The sequence below is a fragment of the Meleagris gallopavo genome, chromosome 3 (assembly GCF_000146605.3).
Source record: "Meleagris gallopavo isolate NT-WF06-2002-E0010 breed Aviagen turkey brand Nicholas breeding stock chromosome 3, Turkey_5.1, whole genome shotgun sequence".
Taxonomy (NCBI): Eukaryota; Metazoa; Chordata; class Aves; order Galliformes; family Phasianidae; genus Meleagris; species Meleagris gallopavo.
The window spans coordinates 2,977,908-2,991,839 of NC_015013.2; the positions used below are offsets into that span (position 1 = coordinate 2,977,908).

General features: G+C 36.9%; 1 protein-coding gene across 1 annotated transcript in view; it reads left to right on the plus strand.

Annotated features, from left to right (window-relative positions):
* The window catches only part of RECK (reversion inducing cysteine rich protein with kazal motifs), a 36,033-nt gene extending 22,814 nt beyond the window's left edge, over positions 1-13,219 (plus strand). The window contains exons 13-18 of the mRNA XM_031552716.1: positions 477-648; positions 2,598-2,790; positions 4,281-4,491; positions 5,748-5,821; positions 8,436-8,591; positions 11,973-13,219. Of these exons, the coding sequence (XP_031408576.1) occupies positions 477-648; positions 2,598-2,790; positions 4,281-4,491; positions 5,748-5,821; positions 8,436-8,591; positions 11,973-12,188 (1,022 nt within the window). The 3' untranslated portion in view covers positions 12,189-13,219. The remainder of the gene's footprint in view (positions 1-476; positions 649-2,597; positions 2,791-4,280; positions 4,492-5,747; positions 5,822-8,435; positions 8,592-11,972) is intronic.
* The last annotated feature ends 713 nt before the right edge of the window (positions 13,220-13,932 follow it).

Consider the following 13,932-nt stretch of genomic DNA (forward strand, 5'->3'; position numbering starts at 1 on the left):
TAAGGATTAGCTTCTAAATTCTTTCTATGGAATAAATGGGAATAATTCAGTATAAAGATATTCTTTTAACTGTTTATTTTTTAATGTCCAACCTGCACTTCTGGAAGAAAATGCTTGTTTAAAAAAATTATTTTAGTTTTTAAATCAGTACAGAAAAATTAAACATCAGGTAGTCTGTGGAAGTAGGCAGACAGGATAATGCCACTGGGAATGACAGACAAGGAGTTTGTGGAAATGATAAGGAGACTTGAGTAGAATCAGGAAGTAGGTAGAACACAGACTTCCTTTCCCTACTACATGTAACCGTGTATGTGCCACAGTATTGCTTAATTAATTGCTAACAGGCATGAGGTTGAAGATAACAGTACATCTTCACATTTCCTGGACAATTAGGATGGCTTAGTGATCTCTTGTGTATCTTTCATCTGAGAAAAGAAGTGTGAACCATATCCTTGCTCTGTGTGTTGCTTTTGCAGGTTTGCCATGTAACTGTGTAGATCAGTTTGTACCAGTATGTGGTCAAAATGGGCGCACGTATCCAAGTGCTTGTATAGCTCGGTGTGTTGGTCTCCAAGACAATCAATTTGAATTTGGATCATGTATTTCCAAGGATCCTTGTAACCCTAACCCTTGTAGTAAAAATCAAAGGTAAAAGCAAAATATTCCTACGCTTTGACATCTTCTACTTAAAAAGCAAATGGACCTTTTTCCTTGGTGAATGTATCTTGTGTAGCAATGGTTTGCTTTGGAATAGTTTGGTAAAAGTAGTCTCCTTTTACATATTAATTTATTCACTTATCATAGCAATGGACTGTAATAACTGCCAATTCTTGATTCTCTGTATATAGTGCTGTGTCGTTTATATTTCTTATTCACATCTCAGTTCTAGACATAAGACAGTATTCATGTATAGTTTTAAAAAATGGGAGAAAAAAATTATTGGACATTTTACTACTCTGATTCATAATTTCTTCTAATACCAAAGAAAATTAGCCTGAATTGAAAATTTTAATTCATTCCTGCTTATTCAGTTAATAATCTGTGTTTTTAACTTCTGAAATTGGAAAATATCTATAACCCTGGAAGGTTTTAAGTTTCTCTGACAGACTTTCATTGTTGGCTCTCTGTACACTCTGGATTTTTTTTTCATGTAAGAGGAAAATCTATATAGAGAAATACAACAAAAACTGTCTTAAGCAGTGACAGGACAAAATCTGAACATTCTTCAAGAGATCGAAGTCCATGGCTTTTACTTTTAGTCTCTGCCTTCAGACAGAGTTCTTCATTTTCACAGTGTTGTGCGATTTGGAATTGTAAATTTTCTATTTGGAAAGAAAACTACCATAAGAGGTTGTGTAATACTTTGCTTTCATGACGAATGATGAAAATATTTTTTTCCCTATATGTTTAAAAGCAGAAAACTGCAGACAAAACAGTATTGTTTTGCAGCTGTAATAGAAATTGAGGTATTGAGACTACAAATTTTAAAGCTGCATTGTTGGCATACATTCTTGAACTTACATTTTTTTAATTGGGAAACTATTCAGTTGGTTTCTTTTCAGGTTTGCAGAATAATCATTATGCTTAGAACTTCTTTAAGACTGTACACAATAGGTTATTCTGGGTATGTCTGATAAGATAACTAAACATGTAAAACTTCATTTTAAAACATTTCTGAAGTGCTTAGAATGTATTTAAAATTTTGTGTTCCGTTTCTATTTTTAAAGCGTTTGAATCTCAGAATTTCTGAGTCTTTCCTTTTATAAATATTGCTTAAGACAGCAACACTGAGAAAGAGTAAGGGCGTACTGAACATGATTATTGTAATTTGTAGAGAAAGGAGATTGTTAGAAAAGCAATTTGGACTTCCATCAGTCTATTTTTCAAATCCCCTTGGTTGTCATGTATCTAGTAGAGGGATATCTTGCAAGACATGGCAAATGTTTCAGAGATAAGACCATGAAAGGTATGCATTTAATACAAAAGGAAAAGTATTTCTGGTGTTTACTACTCTTTACTTGTCTGTGAACACTTGAGAGGGATGACAGGCTAAGAAGGAAACTGTTAGTACTGATTTTTTGTTATTTTTAGTCATCCCCAGGATTGGACGTGATGTAGCATACCAAAGCTACAAAGCTAGAATCAAATTGCATGCTTGCAATTGGGTCCATGTCATCTTTTGTTTTCACTATTCTCTCAGCATAGGTTAGACCTCTGCAATAGAATCATTTTCCCTTGCAGTTTACTGTTTTGGTGTTTGATCTAGTTTTCCTTCAATACACCTTTACAAAGTGAGGTTTGGGAGTAAGAAGTTTTTTGAAGACTTTTTCAAAAATCCATTGAAAAATATTTGGTAGAAGATAAATTTTTACAGAAACTATAGTTGTGTGCATATACATTGACTAAATGTTTTGTGGATCATTTTCAGGTTTGTACCAAGTCTGTAACTGGTTATTCAGAATGTTTTGTCACGTGTATTTCCTGTAGTTTTGCTTAACCACAGTTAGCTCTAAAGCACTGGAAAAGTTTTTATTGAAAGTGTTTCCGCCAAGTACTGGGAAACTTTTTGATAAACTTGTGATTGTAACTTTCATTAGATGCATTCCAAAGAAACAAGTTTGCTTGACCAGTTTTGGAAAGTTTGAATGTAGCCAACATGAATGTGTGCCAAGGCAATTAAATTGTGACCAGACACAGGATCCTGTTTGTGACACAGATGGCGTGGAATACAGTAATGTGTGTACTTTGTACCAAAAAGGAAAAAATCTAGCGTATCGAGGACCGTGCCAGGTAAGGAATACTTTAAGAAATGAATATTAAATCTCCCTTCTTTTGTGTTGGATTGTACAGTATCCTGCTTTTATCATTTAGAAAATGTTTATGTTGATAGTAATCCTTTAAACTAATTTTGACTAGTATAAAAATGCTAGATATCAAAAATGATATCTGGGATTTTGTTAAGTGTCAAGGTGTTTGAGACAGGCATCACAAAACCAACCAAAAGCTTTGCTTCTGCTTTCTTAGGGGAAATCCTCTGATGCTTGTATTAAGTCTTCTTATTAAGTTGTCTTCTACTGCAAACACACTCCAATGCAAACTTTAATTAAAGCGGTTCCTTGGGTAGAAATACCAAATAACACCAAGTTGAACTTTTTATAAATGAAAATTAATGCTTCATCATGTCTCCTTTGTAGTAGATCTATTTTTTTCAGAATATTTTAGAACAATTTTACTTGCATGTTAATTTTCACTGTTTACGCTGACATTGGGAGTTTGAGGCTCAGGGTCACTCCCATCTTGGCAGTAAAAGGCTTTCTGTGGAAGGTCTTTGGCATTTGGTTTGACTGTGTGTAGTATTTTCTTTGGACAGTCTGTATTTGATTGTTCTTCACGTTAATCCCTCCTAAAGAATTAATTAGATCTTCAGTCCCACCATTCCCTGCAGTGCTGGTAGATGGGCTGTTTCTACTGCTCTGCAGACAAGCTAGGAGCTACTCTTTTCAAAATTGCTGGCTTTATCATTTATAGGCTGGTTATCTCTAGATTTTTCTCAAACAATGGAGATGAATCTGAAATGAGTCTGGGAAGAGTCACTGATTCCATTTGCTCTTGCATATATTCAGAAGGTTAAATTTGTTGGCTTTTGCCTTCCTGAATATGCTGAACAAATGTATCTGCGAAGGTGAGATAGAAGGAATATTACAATTTTCTATTATTTTGATGTGTATTTGAATCAAATGATGTTGCATATGCTTCTGTGGGAAAAAAATGGAAACAATAAATAAATTTATTTTTTTACAAAGGTCTCAATAATATGTATTTTTCCCGAGAGGTGTGTAGTAATAGACTTTATTCCCTTGAAATAAATGTAGACATTTAGTTTTTCAAATAATGTGTTAGAAATACTACATTCTAAGAACATAAAATAAAAACACATTGAGATGAGTGATAGAAATAAATACATTTAATAAATTAAATGAAATTACAGTCATTATTAGCACAGAACTAGAATTATTCTTCCCCAGACATGTCTTATTGCACATTTCTCAGATTCTAATTTAAATTCTTCTGTCACCTTCAAGTAATTATTTTTTGTATTTATTACCTGTTCATAAACTGGCAGATACTCCTTACTCTAGATTTATTTGTTGTTTGTTTTTTTTTTTTTTATCTGAATGTATTGGCCACAAATACCCATGTATTTTGATTTACCTGATGTTAAAAATACTTTTGTTGTAGCATGAATAAATTGATCTTCAAAGCATTTCTATGTGTTTCAGCCATTCTGCAAATCAGTAGAACCTGTGTGTGGACATAATGGGGAAACCTACAGCAGTGTGTGTGCTGCCTATTCTGACCGTGTGGCTGTTGACTATTACGGACCCTGTCAGGCTGTAGGTGTTCTCTCAGACTATGGTTTTCACACAGAGTGTGCCTTTGTTAAATGTCCTCAGCTTTCTGCTGCTGGCTGCAGACCAGTCATTGCACCAGGTATGTTAACTCAATGTTGAAGTTTACTGCACGAAGGAGTCTCCAGGCCATCTGTATTAATATATGTGTACTTAGAATTAAACTCATGTTTTAAAATACTGAATTCTGTTACGTCTTTGAGACGTCCAAGAGGAAGAATGAAATGGAGATATTTAGTTAAGGCTAGAACAAGGCAGTGCTGGGACTCAACTAAGTGATTTCAAAGTGGAAAGGCCTTTGGCTTTAGGAATCACGTTCCTTCAGTATTTAGAAACTTGCAGCTGTGCCCATAGGACCTGTCAGGGAGAAATGAATGAGGTCTGTGGTGTATAGGGTACAATGTCAGTAGGAACTGGATGAGTAATTTTTCAGAACTGACAGCACAGATGCAACATGGGAATGCCAAACTATCTTCAAAATAGAGTTCCCAGAATAACAAAGATTATATTTAATTAGAAGATAGAGTAAGATACCAGTTGTATTTACAATACTGTGAAGAAGGAAGACAGTGGGAATAGTCTTGCTATTTTGTTTTTCAATCTTTTCACAAGTTACTTCCTCAAGGAAGCAGTAATTAATTACTCACAAAGAAAGGTCAGTTTTCAAAAAGTTTCATGTGGTTTTTCTCATTCAGTACTTTAAAAAATGGCTTATGTGCTTTACTGTTATATCTAATATAGTAACAGTCGTTCTTAGAATTACTTACTCAGGGGCATGAATTGAACATACAACAGTTGGTAAGTAGAAAGTTGAAATATCAGCCCTTTTGTTTCCAAGATAGTGAGGGAAAGCAGTAGGGGAAGCACATGCTTCTGTGTTAGAACAGATCTATGGGTTCTCCTCCCCTAGCTGTATAAAGATTCTAACATGGTGCAACCCATAAAGAAATGTTTGCAATGTGCAGTTATGCATCTGTTATATCATCACTATTTCAGCTTTTGAAATTCATAACTTCTGTAGTTGCATGAGTTCATACAGTATCTTGTCTTGCAGTACACAACCTATACCTTTTAGCTTCAATAATGTTATGTTTAAACAATTTTTTGTCTTGTTGCTATGCTTTGTAGTTGTAAATATGTGACTACTTATGCACTGTGAAGATTTTCAACATTTGAAAAAAAAAGATTGTGCACTTCTGCTATCAAATTGAAAGATTTACTTTGCTTTGGTATTTTGATAATTTTCATTCTTAATACTGAGTTTTGAGCTTTACCTAAAGTGAAAAGTGTTTGTTTTTATTTCAGAGATTTCATTGTTTTTTTCACTTAATCACACAGGAGCTTGCTGTCCACTGTGCGCTGGAATGCTGAGAATATTATATGACAAAGATAAGCTGGATAACTTTGCAAGGGTAAAGTTCAGTCATTCCTTGTGTTAAAGGGTATATGGAAAAGTCAAATTATTTTATACCCTTCTGAGAAGTTAAATATTATAAAATCAGTTATTTTTCAGGTTTTTTAATACTTTCCATTATTTCTTAACATTTGGATATGGAAATTGAATGACAATGCAAAACAAAACCGAATTAGCATAGACAACAACAAGCACATTAAGTTGCAGTTTAAATGACTTTTAATGGTAAAGGCATGCTAAGAAAACTCTGTTTAGCTGTCTCATGGTACCAATACAGTTTGTGTTTGTTATTTATGTGCTTTTATTAAGATTATTCTGCTGACTAACTATTTTCTAATGTTGGTAACTTAGTTCTGACATTGTCTCTGGATAGTTTTAACACTCCTCATGTTTATCTAGATGGTTATCACTGATTTGTCTTGCTCTTCAGCTAAAATGTCTTTTAAAATGTTTTGGTTTTTTAACATCTCTATAAGTTAGATGCTTGCATTCTGCTTTGCAGTTCTTTGAAAACCTCTAGTTTAAAATGGATCTTATGTTGACTGGCCATCACTGAACGCAACAGTCTAGGTCCAGCCTCACCATATGGTGTGTAAAAGAATTGCATTTCTTTGTTGGCCCCTGCTTTAATATATATGGAACACAGTATAACACTTAGAATCACAGAATCATAGAATTGCTCAGGTTGGAAAAGACCTTCAGATCATCGAGTCCAACCACAACCTAGCCATACTACCCTAACTCTAACAACCCTCCACTAAATCATGTCCCTGAGCACCACATCCAAGTGGTTTTTCAACACATCCAGGGACAGTGACTCAACCACCTCCCTGGGGAGCCTATTCCAGTGCTTAAGAACCCTTTCTGTAAAGAAGTTTGTCCTGATATCCAACCTGAACTTACCCTGGTGTAATTTGAGGCCATTTCCCCTTGTCCTGCCACCTGTCATCAGTGAGAAGCGATCAGCCCCACTCTCGCTGTAAGCACCTTTCAGATATTGAAAGAGAGCAATAATGTCTCCCCTCAGCCTCCTCATCCCCAGACTAAACAGCCCCAGTTCCTTCAGTCTCTCCTCATAGGACATATTCTCCAAGCCCTTCACCAGCCTTGTTGCCCTTCTTTGGACCTGCTCCAGCACCTCAATGTCCTTTCTGTACTGAGGTGCCCAAAACTCAACGCAGTACTCGAGGTGAGGCCTCACCAGTGCTGAGTCCAAGGGCAGGATGACTTCCCTAGTCCTAATCACTACACCATTCCTGATCCAAGCCGGGATGCCACTGGCCTTCTTGGCTACCTGGGCACACTGCTGGCTCATATTCAGCCCACTGTCCATCAGTACACCAAGGTCCCTTTGGTGTCAGGCAGCTTTCCAGCCACTCCTCCCCAAGCCTGTAGGGTTGCCTGGGGTTGTTGTGACCAAAAAGCAGGACCCAACACTTGGCCCTATTGAAACTCATACAGTTTGCCTTGGCCCATCCATCCAGTCTATCCAGGTCGCTCTGTAGTGCCTTTCTCTGGCAGATCAACACTCCCTCCCAGCTTGGTATCATTCCAAATTTACTGACGGTGCCCTCAATCCCCTCGTCAAGATCGTTAATAAAGATGTTAAATAGAAGCAGCCCCAGTACCGAGCCCTGGGGGACACTGCTCATGACCGGCCACCAATTGGATTTAACTCCATTGACCACGACTCTTTGGGCCCGGCCATCCAGCCAGTGTTTCACCCAGCAGAGTGTTTGCCCATCCAAACTGTGGGCAGCCAGCTTCTCCATGATGATGTTTTGGGGAACAGTGTCAAAGGCTTTAATTGATTTTTGGCACCACATCACAATAAAATGTATTGCCTATTGAAGTATATTTGTATCTGCATGTGATTTTCATTTAAAAATCAAGGAGAAAGAATTTGCTCAAAATATTTCACAAGTCCACTAACCTATTTAAACACTCAGAAGTAGCTCAGAAGTAGAGATAATTAATAATTTTCAGCTAGACCTGAGCACGCAGGCAGGTTCGCTGCACCCAACCCTGAGTTGGACAGAGAGGACAAGTCCTGTATCTGGGGAGGAAAAACAGCATGCATCAGTACAGGTTATGAGCTGACCTGCTGGAAAGGAGTTCTGCAGACAAAGTCCTGGGTTTCCTTACAGACAACGGGCTGGCTGTGAGTCAAGGTGTTCTTCTGGCCAAGAATGCCAGTGATATTCTAGGCTGCATTAAAAAGAGTGTGGCCAGCAGGTTGAGGGAGGTTATCATCCCCCTCTGCTGTGGTAAGGCCACAACTGGAGTACTGTGTCCAGTTCTGGACTAAATGATCTCTAGAGGTCCCTTCCAACACCTATGATTCTGTTTGTCTAATTAGCTATTATAAGAACACAGGGAAAAAAAAAAAAAGGTGGAGCAGGAGAATGGTGCAAAGCATGAAAGTAACCTAAGCATGGGAAGTTAAAAGCTCTCTTACTCCAAAAGGGGAGAGGCAGCAGGGAGCCAAACTAATGAGAACCAAATTAAGTTCTCTACTTGCTTAGGGAGCAAATGCCCACAGGACCTGTCTGAGAGAAATGATAATATAATTTTGCATAAAATCATCCATGAAGTGCTTTGGTTTTTTCCAGGTAACAAATAAAAAGCCTATAACTGTACTTGACATACTTGAAAAGCTCCGCCTGCATATTTCCGTGCCACAGTGTGATGTGTTTGGATATTTAAGCATAGAATCTGAAATTGTGATTCTCATCATTCCTGTGGATCAGAAACCCAAACCATTGCAGGTAGGTTATATTCTTATTTACCCAACATGGATTTACATCATTTTAGTATGTACATACTTCATTATTTTCAATATAGCCATTTTAAAATTGTTTTTCTGTGTGTTGAATACATGGGGATTTCTGTAGTGACTTGATTGCAAATGGTAAAACATGCTTTGAGAATCTTGCTGTCCTGCTAAGAGGCTTTTGAGTGTGGATAATTAAACAGGTGAGGCTACAGAAGGCCAGTGATGCAATAACACAGTTTTTCTTTTACAGTGAATAAATGCAGAACCTTCAACTTTTTATGACTAAAACAGCAGAAAATATACTTATCAGTGAAGGACATCTTAAATTAATATTGTGTAATAAGTGGATTTTTGCATGAAATGGCACTCCTCTGTGTCTGGTGTCAGGGTTAGAAGTAGGTGGGCATACAAGTAAATATTAGACTGAAGCACATCTGTGTACTGGTATCACAGTAACATATTGTGCCTATCTTGATGTAAAGTAGTAGCTCTTACCAAAGAGGATTTATTGATACTATATTCTGAGATATAGGATATCCCAAGGATATCCCAAAACGCTGTTGTATCCTTAAAAATGAAATAATGCAATTAAAATAAGCTGTCCAGCATGCTATGTCATTCATGGTAGCAAATAAGAGTCAAAAGCTCACAGTACTAAAGTCTAAGTGTAAACCAGCAAATGCAGATCAAAATTCTTGTAGTCTTTTCTTAGGAATGCCTTAGAGCAGAAGCAGCAAGACTCTGGCTGTGCATTGCATTTTTATTATCGTGGAGCTGTTGCTTCATTTTTAATTTGTTAACCTGTGCAAGACCAACGAGGATATCTTCTTCCTATTAAAAGGAACAAAACTCCTTGCCATTTCATAGTTGTTCCTAATAGTCTTGTTTTGCCCTGCTGACAGCATGTTATAATGAAGTCCTGTTGGGATGCTTTTGTGGTTTCACCCAGCGGGCAGCAAAGCACCCCACAGCATTTGCTCACTCCCTCGCCTCAGTGGGATGGGGGAAGAGAACTGGGGAAAGAAAGTGTAACTCACAGGTTGAGATAAAGACTATTTTCTAAGACGAAAAAAGGAAATAGTAATAATGATAATAATGAACATATGAAATTATATGTTTACTCAACAAGTGATACACAACCCAATTGCTCCCCACCCACTAACCAATGCCCAGCCAGCCACCGTGTAGCAGCTGCCCCCTGCAGCCAATCCCTCCTAGTTTTATAGTTCTACATGATACCATGTGGTATGGAACATCCCTTTGGCCAGCTTAGCTGTCCTGGTTCTGTCCCTTCCCAGCTCCTCGTGCACCCCAGCCTCCATGCTGGCAGGGCAGTACGAGAAGCCAAGAAACTGAAATGACCTTGGCTATGTACAGCATTGCTCTGCAACAGCTAAAACTTTCGTGTGTTATCAACATTTTTTTTTCTCCTAAAGACAAAAAAAACCCAGCATGATACTGGTGACTGAAGAAAATTATCTCAGTTGAAGCCACAACAGTTGCTCTGACTGGTTCATTCTGTTGCCTTACATATCAATGTGCTCTAGTTGAAAAGTGAAGATTTAGCTTTGAAAAGGAAGGGGGAAAAGAGAAATCTGTCTACAGTCTCTCATCTTTTACTATTCAAACAATTTAGGCTGGTTGCTTTTGGCTGTGTTTTTTGTTGTTGTTTTTGTTAGTTTGGGATTTTTTTGCTATTTTATATTAATATCTGCTTCCTGTTTCTTTTTCATTTCTACAATCTAATTCTGCATCGTCAGAATTGCTTATGGGTTGGTCTGAAGTTATCAGTGTATAAAACGTCATAAATTCCTGCAAGCTGCAGTATCAAATAGGCCATTTGTTTCTCAGACAGAAACACTGTAGGTATTTTGCTACTGGAGCAAACAGCTGTTATGTCCAGTTCTGCTCCAACGATGTTTATCTCCTGTAACAGAAATAACTCTGAATGTTACCAGTACTTAGGAAATAAGGTCTTGGGCCTTGTCCATCTCTTCACACTGAGTGAAGAGGAATTGTCTTGGGCTGCACATACAGAAGTTGCTCAGAAATTAATACCTCCTATTTATTTCCGTGGAAACTACAACAAAGATCACAATCACAGTATTTGATAGAGCAAATTCTCATCTATAAAACACTATTTTTCAATGCAGTTATCACTATTAGCTGTGCATTTTCACCAGCAGTGAACAAGAGTCTGCATGCGTCATTCATAAAATTCTACACCAGTGGAGATGACCCACTGTTACCACTGCTGAAACGCACCACCCAGCACCTCACTGTGCTCACATCCACTGCTTGGTCTCCAGAAACTTTCAGTAAATAGCAATGGGCACAACATTTTCTGCATGGAGGATTTCAGTGGCACGCTTTTGCTTCACGGGCATTGCCATGTCAGACTCCATTTTGTCAGACTGACCCTCTGCTGCTGCCTTTGAACGGCAACAAAATGCAATGGAATACTGGCAGGAAGGTTCAGCCTCTATTGCCATACAACCAACACCTGCCCCTGATGTTTTGGGCCAACATAACAAAATGGGAGGCATTACTTTTGGAGCAGCACTTGTAAAATATACAGCATCATTAATAAAAGCATTTCATTTTAAAATATTTTTCTTAAAACGTTAAAAAAGAGAGGAAGAAACCACAGAACCAGCAGGCTATTCGATCCTGTCTTTGTGAAACTAACACATCAGGACGGCTCCTCAACATTCAGAGCTTTGGGCCTCCAGGCACTAAGTCTGTGAAAACACAAATTTACAGGAAGCAGCCCTTGAGGCTGCTACAGATCATTAATACTGAATTTATTCCTGGGATACAGTAGAAGGCAAGATGGAAAAAGCAATTCTAATATGAATTTATTATTTCGTCAGTGGGGGAATTAAAAGCAAATGATCTTACATCTCAGTTCCCTCAGGCTTTGCTTTTATTTCCTTTTCTTTTTTTTCTTCCTTTCCCGTAAAAGAAATCAGCTTTCCCTGACTGGAGGAAAAAAAGCCCATTAAGTATAAAATCCTGATTTTCCAGTTGCAGATTTCAAGGCACTGTCTTGCTCAGTGTGGAAGTTCTCAGTTACTTCTAGTTTTAATTTACTCTGAGCTTTTTGGTGTCAACATTCAAAACGTGTCACCCTTGATAATTTGTATGGAGCTTCCTTCTTCCTCTGTTGCTTCCACAGTAGTTTTCCAGTAGCAAAGCCTATGATGAGAGCTCCATGTCTTTCTTAGCGGCTACACTGAATCATTGTTACAAACCTTACACGCTGATTGCAATAATTAAAAACTTTTCTTTCTGAATTTTTCTGTCACCAGTAAGATGTTTGCATTGCCATGTTACATGACAAGAAGAGAAACAATAACTTTTTTCTTCCTAGATTGAAGCCTGCAATAAAGAAGCAGAAAAGATAGAGTCATTGATCAATTCAGACAGTCCAACATTAGCATCACACGTACCTCTGTCAGCCCTAATTGCATCTCAAGTACAAGTTTCATTTAGTATCTCTTCTCCTTCTGTTAAAGTGGGGCCTGTATTGCACTGCCTGTTCATCAGTTTTTCATTTACCTTGCTAAAATTAATGTATTACATATAGCTACAAAGCAAACATACACAAGTATCAAAGTGTTTTACATTGTGGAGAACATTGAGAATTGTTGATCACTGAACCGGAAAACAAAAACTGTAGAAGACTTGCTGTACTGGTATTTCTCACCGAAGAATGAAGGGTATGTGGAATAAGCTGAAATGTGATTCTTTTATTCCTTACTACCAAAGTGTTTCAGCACAATTAGATCATTTTCCATTGACTTTGTAACACAAACGTACATTGGAAGGTTCTGACTTTATGGATCTCTCTCTGTGCGAAGGTTCTCAGTGTTCTTTTCAGCAGTGAACAAAGTGTTTTGAGTTTATTGAAAAATGTTAACTTTGTATTATTCAGACGAATATCAGTGACTACAAAATGTACGTGCCTGTCCTAAGCATCATTTTTTGAAGAAACAAATTGCTGCTACTTCATTACCTTACCAAAAATACGAGTTTATTCTCATGTAAATACACATTCATATTTTATTATGAAGGAGACTAACTAATTCTGAGCCTATTTCGATAGACATCTTTACTTGGACTAGTGAAGATTCATGGGACGTTGGGCTCAGTGCTTTTGAAATGACAATCAAGCTCTATACCTGAAGTACCTGAAGAAATGAAGAAATGTGTTCTTTTTATAGTTTTGTATATTTCAGAATCTGGTATTAGATGCAAATTTATAAAGAATCTCATTATCTATATTTAAGTGCCATTTAAAATATTGCAGTATTTGCATGTTATCTAATGAAAATTATACTTTAAATATGTTTAAATGTTTACACAGTGTTTTATTTCTTATTGTATTCTATGCACCTGACCTTACTCTGCATGAAGTATTTTATATCAGTATTATGATAACCAACTTTTGAAGTATTTACAGATTTTTTTGCCAAAATGCTGAACTTTGAAAGCACTGAAAACTTTTTGAACATATATGTTATTGTAGCATGTCTGTAGCAAATATTTTATGCTAAATCTTATAAATTTAAAAGTATTAAAGCTTTTTTATCTTAATAAAATTGTCATTTGTCCTTATACACGAAAGCATGTTATAGAATTCTGCACAATAGTAATTTCTTCTTTCTTTCTCAAATCAGTACATAGAACTAACTGCAATTATTACATACATAAGTGACTTCCTTAGCTTAAATTTTCCAAAGAAAATGAATTTCAAGTGTCCGGGTTTTACTTTTTTCTTTGCCACATTTCCGTGTAATATGTATGCACACGTTAAGTATGTGTCAGACTTGATTAACTACAGAGGAAGGATATTTTTAGGACCATCATCATAAGGTTATGGTCACCCATAGTTTTGATTTGGTCATTCTGTGCAGTAGTAAATCTGCACAAACATTAGGGACAGATTCAATACCTTATTGTACCTAAAATTTAAGGCTCGGTGTCTTCCAAAGCAAACAAAGTCTTTAGGTGTGTATTCTTGCAAGAACACACAGTGAAGTTCTTAGAACAGGATTCAAAGTGAATCTCTTGCCATTGTGGTCTATTAATGAATGAAGAGCGGTTTTATATTTTAAGTGCTAATCTACTTTCAGTATAGTTTCTGAGCACTTAGGGTAGATGAGTATAAACGCAGTTAATCTTGGGAAGTGTTCTCACCAAATATCTACAGGAAGACTGATGCACATAATCAAAGCCTTGACAGAAGGAAATAGTTGAACATCTTTATCTGTTTGGGTTTTTTTTGCATATTCCTTAGAAACTTGGACACAAGTATAATGAATGCATTA